Consider the following 16,884-nt stretch of genomic DNA (forward strand, 5'->3'; position numbering starts at 1 on the left):
GTGGACAACACCTCAGCACCACCCTGACACACACCGTCACAATCTGAACCAGGAAGGTTTCCCCATGTTTTTCTCCAATCATCAAGGAATGGGGATCCCGATGGCTTTACCCCAATCCCGTCATCCAGTGAGCTGCCCTGTAAAGGGGAGCTGCACAGGAGGTACTCCCATGGAGTGGGTTTTCAGTTTTCTTTGTGTTTTGCAGAATGAAGTGCTTTACAGTGGCCGGAGTGCAAATCCTGCCACCAATCTCCGAGAAAGAGTTATTCAACTGCAGAAGGACATCTGCAGACATAGTCTGTCTTCTGCTATCATTGATGTAAGCCACAGCAGACTTTCACACGAGAGCCGGCAGGTGGACAAATGGCAAATGCATGAGCAAACAATGACCGACTCTTTTGAAAAGGTTCCAGTCGGCTGTCATGAGTGTAAAAACTTCTTCTTCTTCTTCTTCTTCTTCTTCTTCTTCTTCTTCTTCTTCTTCTTCTTCTTCTTCTTCTTCTTCTTCTTCTTCTTCTTCTTCTTCTTCTTCTTCTTCTTCTTCTTCTTCTTCTTCTTCTTCTTCTTCTTCTTCTTCTTCTTCTTCTTCTTCTTCTTCTACTTCTACTTCTACTTCTACTTCTACTTCTACTTCTACTTCTACTTCTACTTCTACTTCTACTTCTACTTCTACTTCTTCTTCTTCTTCTTCTTTCGAATGCAGCACAAGGCTGCTGGGTGCTATCATCGGCTGAGGGCGTGGCTGTGCCACTGATGCAATGCTCTCTGCTGGTTTGGGCAGGAATTTGGAATTTGTTCATGATGTCGGTAACAGCTCGCCTTCGATCGCAAAGATTGAAGAGAGCACTCTTCAATAGCGAATGGCACCATTGGATCTTTGGCATCCACCAATGAATGCTAGCAGATGGGACGCCTGGTTTAACATCCATCTGAGTTTCGGCACACACATTGATGAATCACCCTATCTGTAAAACACTGGGATCACAGTTTATAGTTGGGTCAGGACAGGCCCGTCGCTAGGGGGGGGGGCATTTGGGTGTAATGCCCCCCCATGGCGCATCTGGTGCCCCCCCCCCACTTGTACGCCACCCATTTATGCCCTGTTGCACCCTGTGAACAACTTGGTGTTTAAGGACGAGCGCCCACTGTGAACTCCTTGCTGTTTAAGAGTTCACCTGTGTGAACTAAAACCCTTATTCCAGATGAATATTCAGTGTGGTGAATAATAAGACCTTCTTGGATAAACTGTTCTTTAATAATATCCTTCTTTGAATAACAGTCAAGAGATAAGTGTGCGCTTGTCAGCGCATCTCCAAAAGCAATTGGCAAGACAATACAGTCCAAGACCACAAGATAAAAGATAATAACGCAAGCACCAACGCCAGCAGCCAAGACCTCGTGTCGAATGTCGATGTTGTCGGTGGTTATATATATATATATATATATATATATATATATATATATATATATATATATATATATATATATATATATATATATATATATACATATATATATATATATACATATATATATATATATATATATATACATATATATATATATATATATATATATATATATATATATATATATATATATATATATATATATATATATATATATATATATATATATATATATATATATATCGTGGATCATTTAGTTTTAAGTAATAGCCAATCAGCGTATTCGATATGGAGGCCCTATTGAGCAGGTTACCTGATTGGTTGTAAGTTAGGTAGAAATGTAATATAGTCATAATATGATAATATGATTAAGGAAAAATACATAAATTTACATAATTAAAGATGAAGTGCACGTGCACCACGTGACCTTCACAACCCGTCAACCCTCCATCTTACAAAAGTAATTTTATCATAAAAATTAAAAATATGTGTGTTTGCAATAGTGCTTCCATTTGAAATGATGCAGATAAAACCTGTTTTTGATGGATGCATCATTTAATAAATAAAACCGTCAAATGTCGCGAGTCGTGAGATTAGTGACACGAGTCACGAGGGACGAATCACAGAGCACGAGCTCGCAGCAGGAGAAAAAGACGTGGATGATGGATATACGAAAATGGCTCAGAAAAGGAAAAAATGCAACCAACGAAAATAAAGATGATGAAAGACATGTTGTGGGAGGAGTTGGAGGAGGAGGAGGAGGAGGAGGAGGAGGAGAAGATGATCATGTCGATGAAATACCGACAGAAGCTGGCCAACCTGGCCAAGCCAGCAACGTCAGCACTGCGGCTGGAGCCCCAGTGCAGACAGCCGAGTTTCCACGCTTGGCGGCGGCCTCGGGGTCAGGTGTGACTGTCAAGCCGCTTCCCGATGATCTTGGAAGTGAGAGACCGAATCAAGTTGTTCTACAGCGGTACCCTGGCCATCTGTTGCAGAACAAGAGTCGCTCGTTTGTGTCCTCGTGGTACCAGACTAATGAATGGCTGGAATACAGTGTGCAGACAGATGCAGCATTCTGCTATCCATGTAGGAAGTTTAACACCGCACGTGGCCCAGTGGACTCTACTTTCACAGTGCGAGGCTACCGGAATTGGAGACATGCCGTTGAGAAAGGCAGGGGGTTTCACAAACACGCAACTTCAAAGGAACATTTAACTTGTGTTTTGAGGTGGAAGGAGAATGAGAGGCGCATCGATTGTGGTGAGGAGATTTCCACACTCCTCAATGCTGACCAGCTAAATAGAATCCGGTACTATGTGTCTGCTCTTATAGATGTTGTGGGATTTCTCGCCGAAAATCAGATACCTTTTAGAGGGAGCCTTGGTAATTTTGAGGATATGTCAGACGGGCACAGTGGGCTCTTCCTCTCGCTTTTAAACTACACACTCAAAAAGACACCGTGCTAGCCGAAATAATACAGCATATCCCACGAAACGCAAGCTATACTAGTCCGGAAATGCAGAATGAACTGATCTGCACATTGAGTAATGTTGTGACGGATGCCATTGTGGAAGAAGTAGGCACATCATGGTTTACCATCAAGGTGGATGGGACGAGGGACCCCACTGAATGTGAGAACATATCAATCATCATTCGCTTTGTATCGGCATCAAATGAAGCAACAGAGCGTCTCCTCACAATAGCTACTGCCGACGCTGGAGATGCAAAAACATTGACAGACCTAATAATTGCAGAGCTGACAAAAACAGGACTTTACACGTCAAAAATATTAAGTCAGGTGCACGACGGGGCTTCGGTAATGGCCGGGAAGCATGGTGGGGTGGGGTGCAAAAGTTGTTGCAAGAGATATTGGAAAAAGAAATCCCTTATGTGCACTGCTTAAATCACCAACTCCATCTGGTAGTTATCCACGCACTGGCAGCAGAGAAAGCTGTCACTGATTTCCTCGAGGTTTGTTGTTGCCTGTACAGATTCTTCAGAAAGCCCACTGTTGCTGCACAGTATAAAGGTGAGCGGTTAAAACGACTTCTTGATCAAAGGTGGACGGGACATTTAGCCACCGTGTCTGTGATCATAGGATCTTTTAAGGATATCACATCCTTACTGTCGGAGATTGATGCAGAGCGCACCTACGGTGCAGAGATGAGGATGGAGGTTATTGGGCTTTTGCGGGAAGTCTCTGGGCCTGCCTTCATGTTCATTGCTCTCTTTGTACAAAAACTGCTGATGTTGTTAGATGGCCCTAACAGACTCTTGCAGGCAGAGGACATGGACTTGCTAATGGGGTTGGAACTGGTGGCGAGTGCTACAGAGTGCGTGAAGAAACTCCGCTCTGAGGATGAGTTCACTGATCTGTGGAACAAGGCCAACGATGCTCACACTTCTACATCTGCACCACCAAAATGGAGACGCACAATGTGTCTTGAAAAACTTGGAACAGTTTGTAGTTTTGGAGACGACAGGACAAAACAACGACAATGACAAGACGGAACTGCAGAGGGTTTTTTACAGCGCAATTGACACTGTGCTTGGCGAGATCGCTCAGCGCTTCAGTGAGTGCAACACACAACTCGCCCGTTCACTTGCTGCCTTGAATCCTGAAAATGGCACGTTTTTGGATCCCCACTTGTTCCAGCACATCATGACATTAACAAAGTCAACAATCAGTGAAACGGAGTGTGTGGTTGCAAAGCAGTTTATTCGCTCACAGACAGAAAAGCAGCCAAAAGAGAGATGGACAACACAAAAACTCCTCTCAACATACCACAAAACGCTGGAAGCCATGCCAAGTGTAGTGACTGCTATGAGACTTGGACTACCATTTGGTGCATCCACTGCCATGTGTGAAAACTCATTCTCAACATTGAGGAATGTCTTCACTGACCATCGACGGTCCATGCGCCATGTACGCAAGGCACAACTGGTACAGCTGGCCTTCGAGAAAGACCTCACACGTAAATGCCTGAATGAATGGAAGGAGAAGGTCCTCAGAAGATTCCACACCAAGACACGTTGCCTGCAGCTCTTCTGACAGCGAGTACAGCGGTATAAAAACTATACGAGGAGTTCAGATTGTGTGTGTGACTGCTGGTGATGCGTGTGTGGTTGTGGTTGCAGTGTGGTTGTGGTCAGCACCCGCCGTGGTCGGCTGCTTTGTACTTCTGATGTTTAAGTTAAATGTTGTTTGGTGCTTTGTTTGGTCGTATTTGCTGTTGATCGTTTAACGTGATGATCGCAGGTCATAGCCGACTGTATCTTATTTCAAAGTGCACTGATTCTGGTGCCAACCTCCCCCGTTTAGTCATTGTATCTCTGGTATATTAATTTTCTAATGCCAATTCTTCACAACACCTTGTATAAATGCACCTGAATTGGTGCCAATTGTCTAATCATTGAATATTTGCATTGTGAATGTGCCAGTTTGTTGCGGCTCTCCTGCATTCGAATAATTTTAGGCCAAAAACATGGGAACATATTAAATCTAGCTGAGATCAATTTGGTTAGTATGCGACGGCAACCTCAGTGTAGATGTGTCAATGCTGCATGAATACAATAGTATACCGGGTTATCAAAAATATTAAATATAATAATTGTGCCCCCCCCCATCCAGTTCATATGCCCCCATTTATACTGAGCCCTGGCTACGGGCCTGGGTCAGGATTCAAACCCAGGGTAGACAGCTTAGAGGCGAGTGTGCACTCCTCTGGGCCATTCTGTCAATACGTGCGGAAAGACTGAGGAAGAGGGAAACAAGATGAGGTTGGAAATGTAGTATCTCTGCCCACCTTTAATCCTTTGTCCTCCTTTTCCCCTGTCTATGAAATCACCTTGCTGAGTCTATCAAATCTTGCTTGTCCCTCGAGTCCTTTCGGGTGGTACCGCTTTCTCAGTCCTTTCAAGTCGTGACCCATCGTTATCTCCCATGTCTGTCAAAGATGCTTCATATTCTCACTGATCTTTCCTTTTTCACCACCTGCAACCTTTTCCTTTTGCACCTCCTTGTTTCATACTTGCATTCTTCTTCTTTGCCTGTCCTCTCCTGCTTATTCGTGCAATGTTGTCTGTCGTTATCTGTTTTTGTTGCCCTACCTGTCCGTCCTCTGCCTCTGTGTCTCTTTTGTGCCCGTTCCTCTCTGCTTTACTGTTTTTGTACGAGCCCCTGCCTCCCTCTGCCATTGACATATTTATTGAAATGGACATACAGGGTTAAAAGGATACCAAGAGCAAGATAAAGTTATCATAAGTGAAAGAGCTGATGAAGGTGCTGTTGGTGTAAAAAGTGATAAAAAAAAAAATGGTTGAAGTAGGAGACTCACAAAGAACTGGTTGTTTCGCTGAAGATCAAAATTCACAAATGAAGGCACCACCAACTAAGTATGACTTCCCAGAAGGCGAGGGTCAGGTCCAACCAGTGATCTTCTTCTAGGACTGTGCAGGGGCATCGTATGTTCAGTGTTAAGTGACCTTCCCAAGAGGATGGAGGGGAGGGGGGATCACGTGACTGTAATAAGTAGATAGTATGACCCAACATTGTTTTCATTATCGCCTTGCATGTGACATTAGGTGGGCTCGGAGATGTGGAGGTAACCTTATCCTAAATATTTATCTTCACCAGAGGGTATTGCATTTGGCTCTGTTTATCTGTCTGTCCACACATAATGTGCTAACATCAGCCACAAATACCACCTAATGGTGGCCAGTATTACACGTTCTATTTTTTCAACTGCGCACCTCGAAAAAGTACACTATGTTCGTCTATATTACAATGTAAGTTCGTCTATAAAGTGCATACTCTTAGAATGTGACTGCAGTATCTATAAACCTATACAATGATGCATCATTGTAAAATGTGAGTACATCTATAAAGTCTGCGTACTACGAACCTGGGGGCATCTGTAAGGTACGTACTATAAAAAATAAATCTACATCAGTAAAATAGGTGTATCTATAAATGACGTACATATATCTATAAAATACATATGATTGGAAAGCGAATCTATGCAATAAAACCGAAAAAGTCTGTTTGTCCATTGTATGAACATAAACCTACGTTGTCAATGAATCGTATACGTACCACATAAACACAAACATAACAGCACACAACACAAGTCCTGGTGAGGGTCTTATTTTATCAATAGCGGACTCTGATCAATTAACTATCAATATAATAAAGGACAATAATGGACTCCTTGATTATCAAAAACGGACTCCTTAATTATCAATAATGGACTCCTATCCTGAATTTTTGTGACCATTTTCTAAGTACTGGAGAGAAGGCTAACTGGGTGGTAGTTATTTCGGTCCATCGTATCTCGATGTTTCGTGGATCAATATCAGCTCAAAGTTCTTCCAGGTTACGGGGATTTTTTTTCCATCTTCAAAGCACTTTGTAAATAGTTTTGCCAATTCCCTCTGCAACAGTTCATCACCATCTTTGATTGCTTATATGCCGATCTCATATCTAGGGGCCTTGTGTATATTTCTTGCTTTTCTTTAAATGGGAGCTGGATCTCCTCGGTAGTCACTAGTGGGATGATTTAATTGGTATTTGTTATGTCTGACATACCTGTAAATTGTATGTCATTACCTCCGCCACCAAAAGTGGACGGAGGTTATGTTTTCACCCCGTATATCTGTCTGACAGTAAACGGGATATCTCAAAGAGTTGTGGACAGATTCGGCCGAAATATGGTGGAGAGTTTGCAGATGTAACAAGGACGAATTGATTCGATTTTGGTGAAGATGCAGATCCGGATACTGGATGCTTTTAATTTTAAGTGATTCTTCATGATGAGAGATGGGGCCAAAATGATCCATCCATCCATCGGGACCATACTCTGTGCAGAGCATTGATGCTGCCGAAGCAATCTCCTTGGCTATTGGGCACAATCCTGGACGGGTCGCCACTCCGACAGAGGATACCAGCAAGCTGATACCCATTTTGCCGACCTCAGAAGGATGACAGGCTGAGTCAACCCCATCTGGTATTAATTCAACAGCTGAGCGGGATTCAAACTCAGGACCCTATGGATCCCAAGCCCACCATTCCAGCCATAAAGCCAACACCAGGCATAAAAACGATATATAGCATGATATTTCAAAAAGTTGTGGACGAGTTATGACAAAACTAGGTGGATAAGTTGGTTAGGTGACAAGAACAAGCCAATTCGATTTTGGTTAAGGTCCAGATTCAGATTCAACCTATCAGTGGGATACAAAACACAAACTGTTCAGTGTGGTGGAGGTAATGCGCTCCACCGAGTGCCATTCAAGTTATCATTGTAGAGAGAGTTGTTCACAGAATTATTCTGCGAATTTAATACTAGCATGGGCCCGTATGTGCGTGCCCGTACGTGCGTGGCCGCACGTGCAAAAAAAAAAACTTTCAAACCGCGTGCCAGAAACAACAAACACACAGGCCGTTCCTTTGCTCTCGCGTGCCCTTACGTGCGTGCCCGTACGTGCGTGCCCGTACGTGCGTGCCCGTACGTGCAAAAAAAAAGATTTGTGACGTCAATCGTTACGTCATAGCACCTTGTCCTTTCATTGGTTTGGTAAATAAATGGCCATAACTTGGGAACCACTTATCCGATTGATATCAAACCTTGAAAAGGTACATCCACAGGGCCCCAGCAATATAGCTGGCAAGTTTAAATTAGATCGCACCAGGGGTTGTCGAGAAACGGTGGTCGCAGACACGCATACAGACACACAGATATTGCTGGAATTATAGATAGACTAGTGCGGGCCCGTAGGGGTTGGCCCTTAGGTGCTTGCCAGTATGTGCAGCTTCGTGCCTGCAATATCAGGTCCCCAGCATCAATTGTGACGTAATATCAAACGAAGAAGAAGAATTGTGACGCCCCTCTCTCTCGCTCCTCTCTCGCCCCCCTCTCTCCTCCTCCTCTGTCCCCCCTCCTCTCCCGCCCCACCTCTCTTGCCCCCTCTCTCTCCGTCCCCTCTCTTGCCCCCTCTTCCCCCTCTCTCCCCTCCTCTCTCCCCCTCTCTGCCCCCTCCTCTGTCTCCTCCTCTCTCCCTCCCCTCTCTTGCCCCCCTCTCACCCCCTCTCTCGCCCTTCTCTCTCCCCCTCCTCTCTCCCTTCTCTTGCCCCCCTCTCTCCCTCCCCTCTCTTTCCCCCCTCTTCCCCCTCGCTCCCCTCCTCTCTCCCCCTCTCTGCCCCTCCTCCTCTGTCCCCCTCCTCTCTCCCTCCCCTCTCTTGCCCCCCTCTCACCCCTCTCTCGCCCTTCTCTCTCCCCCTCCTCTCTCCCTTCTCTCGCCCCCTCTCTCCCTCCCCTCTCTTGCCCCCTCTCACCCCCTCTCGCCCCCTCTCTGCCCCCTCCTCTGTCCCCCCTCCTCTCTCCCTCCCCTCTCTTGCCCCCCTCTCACTTCTCTCTCGCCCTTCTCTCTCCCCCTCCTCTCTCCCTTCTCTTGCCCCCCTCTCAACCTCCTCTCGCCCTTCTCTCCCCCTCCTCTGTCCCCCCTCCTCTGTCCCCCCTCCTCTCTCTCGTCCCCTCTCTCTTCCCTCTCTCCCCTTCTCTCTCCCCCTCCTCTGTCCCCCTCCTCTCTCCCTCCCTCTCTCACCCTTCTCTCTCGCCCTCCTCTCTCCCCCCTCCTCTGTCCCCTTCTCCCTCCCTCCCCTCTCTCGCCCACTCTCTCGCCCTCCTCTCTCCCCCTCTCTCGCCCTTCTCTCTCGCCCTTCTCTCTCGCCCTTCTCTCGCCCTTCTCTCTCGCCCTTCTCTCTCGTCCTTCTCTCTCGCCCTTCTCTCTCGCCCTTCTCTCTCGCCCTTCTCTCTCGCCCTTCTCTCTCGCCCCTCTCTCCCCCTCCTCTCCCCCTCCTCTCTCATCCCTCTCTCTGTAAATGTATTCACAAATGTCTACCAAGCACAACGATGAATTCCAACCTTGGGAAAAAACAGCTTTCAAACCCTTGGGAAACAGCTGTTTCCCTCGGGAAAATTCAAACCTTGGGATTAATTAATAATTTGAATAATAATCAAATCTTGGGAGTTTGGCATATACCCAGGTATGGCACATATCCAGAGAAAGGCACATACCCAGTTCCCCAGTGTCGATTGTGACGTCATACCAAACGAAGAAGAAGAATTGTGACGTCAATCCTTCAAAAAAAAAAAGTAATTAATTAAATAAACATTAATTGTGATGTCATTCGTGATGTCATAGCACCATGTCCTGTCATTGGTTCACAGATACATGGCCGTAACTTGGGAACCGCTCGTCCGATGGATATCAAACCTCGAAAAGGCACATCCACGGGTCCCCGGGAATATTCCTGCCAAGTTTCAATCAGATCGGACCGGCAGACAAACAGACAGACACACACACACACAGAGATTGCTGGAATTATAGATAGACTAGTACGTGCCTGTAAAAAAAAAAAAATAATAATAATAATAAATTAATAAATAAATATTCAAACCGCGAGCAAAAAACAACAACCACACAGGCCGTTTCTTCGCTCTCGAGTGCCCGTACGTGCGTGGCCCGGAAGTTCGAATATTATTCGCAGTTACGATTATTCGCAATTTACTTTTAATACCCAATTATTCAATTAGTGCCAACGTATTTTACCTTTTCGCAATGTCGTGGCAAGGAAAAACAAAAAGAGAAGAGAGAAAAAAATTTACTTCCTGGTTCGGAGCATACCAGCACTCTGATGTTACCGAAATTTATACACCCTCTAATACGAAAACTATCATAACTTGGGGCATTGTGTTCATCTATAAATGCGCAAAAGAAATCGAGAAATTATTAGAATACACTTAGTCATCATTATCCGGAAGTCCGTACGTTGTAACCCGTAATGGATCCGGAAGTCCGTACGTTGTAACCCGTAATGGCGAACGCGGCTGAGCTTCCCTTTCCCATCGGCCACGTCCATGCAACAACGTGTCTTGTCATTGGTTTGGTAAATAAATGGCCATAACTTGGGAACCACTTGTCCGATTAATATCAAACCTTGAAAAGGCACATACTCAGGTCCCCAGCAATATATCTGTCAAGTTTCAATGAGATCGGACCATTGGTTGTCGAGAAACGGCGGTCACTCACACACACACACACACACACACACACACACACACACACACACACACACACACACACACACACACACACACACACACACACACACACACACACACACACACACACACACACAGCTGGAATTATAGATAGATGATTTCAATATATTGATGCCAATGCTTCCATTTTCTTTCTCTGAGGCGAATCTCCCAGCAAGCACTCCATTATTTTTTTCTCAAAGTTTCTATCATGTTGAAGTGTATTCTGCCTTCTCTCATCTTCCTCTCTGGAGTCTTGTTCAGTTCACAGTATGTTCATGAAACCTTTTTTTTTTTTAAACCGTTGTGCCTTGTTTCGGTTATTTCCATTCCTTGATGACGTTTTTGGTTATATCAGTGATAACTTGTTCTTGTGACTGCCTTTTGCTTCGTTTGCAATTTCAGAGGCTGTGTCTTTTAACATCATTGTGATTCAACGGTTGCCTTTGGTACCATCTGGTTTTTCTTATCATGATTAGATTCATGGCCTCTTTTATGCAAAAATAAAACTCTTTCCTCTTGGCAGAGATAGAAGTTAAAATGTTAATTTAAGTTTACCCCCCCCACACATATCTGACCACACTATGTTACAAGCAAGGCGATGATGTAAATGAGGTTAGGTCTCACCGTATACATATCATAGTCATGTGATGCCACCGCGTCTCTCCCCTTAGAGGGTGTTTAACACCAGGTGCACGATGCCTACACAGTCCCAGATGAAGACCATCCAGTTGGCGAAACGTCGCAACTGGGCTTTACCTTGCTAGACAGCTGCCGTAGTTGGTGGTGCGCCTTCGGTTTTCAAAAGAGGAGACAGCAATGGAGACAACAAAAGTTCAGGACATTCATGATAGGAAAACAGGTAAAAATTTATCTGAACCATGTATTGCCTATTCTGCTCTTGAATACCTGGTGTGTCTCTCACCCTGTGGGAGTGATGATAATCCAGGGACATCACAGATGGCTCAATATGTTACACGATTGTCATTGTTGATACAGTCGCTGGCTGGCAGCCATGAAGGTGGACCGTTGGTTTGGGTATGCCAAGATCGCTAACGAGACAGACATAATCCCAGAGAAGTACAGCCAATGCTCGCCTGCCCTGTGTGTCTCACTCATTTGCATATTAATGGGTTTGCGCTGCGTTAATTGTGGCTATCGTCCCTGAACGCCAGGACACAAACAGTGCCGGCCGCCGTGGAGACGGCATGTCATCTGTCATGAGCAGCTGGCCGCTGCCCGCTGCAAATATTTACCGGGTGCCTCTGTCAGCCTCGCTTGGCTCAAACAGACTCTGAACAGTCTGTCCCGGTCTTATCCCAGTTTTTCCTGACCCAGTCTTCTTTGTCCCTTTGCAGTCTGTGATCTTCCGACACAAATCGTGAGATTCACATGTGCAACAAAACGCCCAACCTCAACAAAGACGTGATTAATATTTAAATGAAACTGCATCACGCCATCACTTAACCGTCATTCCCCATTCAAGACGAATACTCGGACCTTGGAAACTGAACGTCCTTAAGTGACCCATATTTTGTTTATTTGTTTCTCCCTTTCTTTCAGTGTGCAACTGGTGTCGAGAGCCTTGCCTTGCTCCGTTGTGAGCCGATCTTTGCCATCGTGCTTTGTCTCTGGGTGTTCGTCTTTGCTGTGAACTCCGGGCAGAGCATGCGAAAGCAGGAAGCCATTTTGATGAAACGCTGAGGGGAACAAACAGACAACAACAAAGTCCTGCATTTCAAAGTCGATTGCACACGATAAACATTTTTTTTTTGTGCACAATTGTCATCAGGGATGTAGTTAGAGGAAGAATAATGTTTCCTTGTGATGACGACTTTATCTTAGAGAAGCTTTGTCTGACACAAATGATACAGATATAGAGTATTTATGAAACTTTATATCTGATGATGTCAATATGGCTCATGGTGGACGTCCATAGCATTTGATGCCAGTCATATTCCCAGGATACATGGTTGTGTCACCGATGCCCTATGTGTTCAGAATTTGGAATTTCATTGGGATGTGGCACACTATACCTTTTTTGACAACAACAACAACAACAACAACAACAAAAAAAGTTTCATCTTTTAACGTCCACTGGCGAATTCGAGCAGACAGGACATCTGGCTTAATGTCCCCTCCGAAGGATGGCATGCTCATTGATGAAACACCCTGCCTGCAAAACACCAATCTGACGGTTTATAGTCAGGCCAAGAATCGAACAGACAAGAGAGCTCAAAGCTAAGTGCACTACCTCTGAGCGATCGTGTCAGTCATTATGACACAAAAGCATGGCAACAGTCCCAACACCATTTATCTTTACCAATGAGTGGAAAATAAATCAAATATTGTTCAATATAATGTAATAGGATTGAAGAATGACAGAGTGCTGCTGTGATGTGACTCAAAGTCACAACAGTATCTGCTGAGGTTGAAACAGGAGCACTTAAATAAGGTGGGGGGGGGGAGGGGGAGTGGTGGGGGTAGGGGTTGATGTAAGTAATTATATGAGGATATACAAATAAACTTTGAAGCAGGAGAAGGCCATTTGGATCACCATTCCTTCCATCACATCAACACCCCATTAATTAAATCTATCATTTGATCAAGTTAATTTCGTTTGAAGGGGTGAGGAGTGGAGAACACTGGGCAAGGTATAGCGACATTGCCACGGTGATACACATATTACATACACACAGACACACAGACACACAGACACACACACACACCACCTGCGACATTTCCAATATACTGCCACAGCCAGTTGTGTTGGCAAGGCCTTGTGCAAAAAAACGATCCATTTCCAATAAAATGCATCCAGAGAATTGGGGGTCAGTCGCTGGGGAATTCTTGAAGGGTTTTTTTACACCAGTCCAATATACTTAGGATCCATAAACTGAACAAGTAGTGCGCTTAACCACAGGAACTATGGATTTTACAAGTACCGAGTGACCGAAATAAAAAAGTAGGACATGGCGTTATCTGTAGAGCAGTAGCTACTCAAACGTCAATCGAATCGTAACCGACTGGCCTGGTTGGTCAACCTGGTGTCCGAGTGATTGAATTGCTCGAGCGTTATATTCCGACCAAAGCAGGAAATTGCTGGTGTTATCTGCTGGATCGTTCAACATCTAATAAAGTTTCAGTCGTTACTTCGATAAGTCGCCATTGGCTCTCATTGGTAACACTGCGATAAAATCGATGTTCAAACAGGGTCCTGTCCGGCAGCATTTACTGGTGGAAGTAAAGATTCCATGGCATTTTATGCAAGGTGAAGTCATCGAGCAAATTCCATCTTTCTGCCCTATCATACAGGGGGCACCCTGGCAGCAGCACAGAAGTGATGCAAACAGCAGACAGCTGCTCAATACAAAAATAATGGTTTTTCTGAAGACTACTCACAGAAAGGTGAATATACTTTTGCTTTTGAAATGCATGTCACCCTTCCCTAAAAATGGAAGTTAACGAGAACAGCACTCGAAGTTAACAATGGTCGGGAGCATCCCTCCGCCAGGCTGAACAGTTTACATTTTGTATCCCACTGATAGGCCGGATCTGCATTAGGACCTCCAAAATCGAATCGGCTTGCTCTTGTCACCGACGCCACTCATTCAGCAATTTTCGTCCTAATCCGTCAACAACTTTTTCAGATATCGTGCTCACAGACAAACAGAGGTTGAAAACATAACCTCCATCCACCTTTGGTGGCGGAGGTAATGAAAACTCAAATACATGCTGTTTATCCACTTCCACACGGTGTTCTTCAAAGCACACCATCCGCACACCCTCCGATCAGGCGTGATGTTTTGCGACCAATGGTTATAGAGCATTGGATGGGAATATCAGGCAGTTTGCCAAGGTAGGTGTCATGCCAATTTCTTGCCTTCTCCCTGCCTTTCTCGACCTTGCATCCTGAAGGGTCAGTGTACACCATACTCTTTCCGAGGGAATCTTTATGCTTTCTTGCGGGGTCATTCATCTCCTTCGTTAGTGCAAGATTTTAACCTGCAGCCTGGAATCCAGGTTGTAGTTAGGACTCTCTAAAGACAATTTGAAGTCTTTGTTTGGGATTTACTTTGGCCGGTCAGTAAGTCTTGAAGATGTTCTGCTCGTCATGCCGAGGTCGGTTGCATATCAACGATTGGTAATTCAACACCGACTGCAACGTCAGCTTTTGGTAGATTGCAAAGTGCCGGCACATAATACATTCAAAGCCATTGTTTCGAGGATATCTGGTAGTTATTCCAATAATCTCTTTTCTCTTATGATATTATTTCTGATGTTGTTGAGGTTCTACCTTAAGTTTGTAGCAAAAGAGTTATTTATAAAATTACTGTTCACTTCACTTTAACTTATTCCTTTGGAGGGATGCGGGGAGCATCGCCTATTATGAACCGCATTTTCTTGGCACCTCAAATGTTGAAGATGAAACTTAAGGAATTGTTCATGTATTTATTTTTTTTCTCGAAAATGAAGACTCGCTGACGAACAGAAATGTGATGAAAAACATTCTCAAAAAACAAATGACGAGTTAAAACAGGTGGTGAAACACCTTTAAGGAGACCATGCCGCCCCCCACAGTTTTCTCCAACACGCCCACCATGACTCATGTAATCAGGGGTGGGGGGGGGGACAATTCCCACTCATCCTTTTATAAAGAGATTGAGGGTAGTGAAGAGGAAGGTTTTCACACTGGTCGACACATCGGTGTTTCGAGCAGTGCGAACAACTGTGGGAGGTGTGGCTCAATTAAAAGCAATTCATTCATTCATGTGCAGCACCTGACCGCTTGTTTGCATCATTGATGGGAGCATGGCTGTACCGCTGATGGGCCTACTCTTGGTGAGGGCAGGAAGATGAAATTTCTTCACGATGCCGGAGATAACTCGCCTGCACTTCACAAAAGACTAGGAATATTTAATGTTCACAAGCAACCAATGCTTGTAGAAGGGTCCTCCGGTTTAACGTCCCTCTGATGGACGGCGCACACATTGATGCATCGCCCTGCAGACCAAACACCAAGGTGGTAGTTTATAGGTGGGTCGAGGTTAAAACCCAGGCTACACACCTCAGAGGCGAGTGCGTACACCAGTGAGTTAACCTGCCAGCTCTCCACCTGATCTAACATTTATATTCCCATCCAAGTGAAATAAACAATTATGTGGCAGACAGCAGCACATCACGGACATGATGCAAACAGCACTCAGGTGCTGCATTTGTGAGTAGAAAAGAAGTACAGCATTCCCATGGAATGTTATCACGACATTTCCAGCAAAATTACTTAAGTTTCCCTAAATGTTATACAGTATTTACCAAAACAACTTAGTATGTCGTCCGATACTGTGGAACAGCTCCCTCTGCTCTCTCAGCCCTCTTCCTCTCCGCAGCTCCGTAAGGAAGCACAAGTTCTTCCAGTACCTCCTTCCTGGTTAAACTCCCAAACTACAGGTTTACCGCACACCTCTTTTCTCGAATTTGTGGAACTACCTATGGGAGACTGCTCAATCCCGCAATTACCTCCTGGCTTTCAAGAAGGTGGTGCACCTCCATCTCATGGCTCCAGCCTCTCCTCCCCAATCCATACCCACGATATTTTTTTTTAACCCTTGGTACCCCAAACAAACCCAATCCTCTTACTTGTTGGGAACTGTGTTTCCTCCCCTCTTCTCCTCTGTGTCTGACAGTTGCCGCACCTCTGCCATCGTGTCAGTATGTTGCCTTTTTACAGTCGGTCACCTTGCTATTCTACGAGCATAAGTCTCGACATTGTGTAAAAAAAAAAGATAAAATAAAACAATGAGTTGCAACGTCAACATTGCGCCGTAGTTACAATTTTGATAGTGTTCACCAAGTCTGGTTCCTTCTTTGCTCTGAGCATTATAATGTGGGCACCATGGTTCATCAGATGAGATGGTGGAGGAATAAATCATCTTCTTAATTATTATTATACTGTTAACAAAACATCAATAATGTTAACTAAAGCGAAGTCAATGGCCTGTTATCACAAATCCCCATGCTTCCCACCTGAAGCAAAGTTGAAAGAAGGCAAAACGTTCCACCAGGAATGACTCAATATCGAATTTTGAGTGAAAAATTTCCCCCCCCCCCGTTTTGTCCCCTGTAACCCTATGTCCCCACCTCATGGGGCATGAACCAGGGGTCAAATTCAAGATATCGTTACACATTTAATGCATACCCCAATGCTGATTGCATACACAGAGTTTAATTGAAAAAATGTTTAAAAATGTGCCCGTAATTGCATTTTTGGTATTTGACCTTTTAACCTCACCTGCTTACCGTCCTGCACCTTTGTACCATGAGGTTGATCATAACTACCAAGTTTGGTGAATTTCTGCACAACCGTTTAGGAGGAG

The 16,884-nt window shown here is 44.7% G+C and overlaps 1 protein-coding gene across 2 annotated transcripts in view; it reads right to left on the bottom strand.

Annotated features, from left to right (window-relative positions):
* The window catches only part of LOC147011087 (dachshund homolog 1-like), a 163,216-nt gene that overhangs the window by 22,599 nt on the left and 123,733 nt on the right, over nt 1–16,884 (bottom strand). For both annotated transcript variants that reach the window (XM_085860518.1, XM_085860517.1), the window contains one exon: nt 12,100–12,210. In XM_085860518.1, coding sequence (XP_085716644.1) covers nt 12,100–12,210 — 111 coding nt within the window. The remainder of the gene's footprint in view (nt 1–12,099; nt 12,211–16,884) is intronic.

The sequence above is a fragment of the Eptatretus burgeri genome, chromosome 16 (assembly GCF_056783735.1).
Source record: "Eptatretus burgeri isolate ZD-2024b chromosome 16, Ebu_testis_v1, whole genome shotgun sequence".
NCBI classification, from domain to species: Eukaryota; Metazoa; Chordata; class Myxini; order Myxiniformes; family Myxinidae; genus Eptatretus; species Eptatretus burgeri.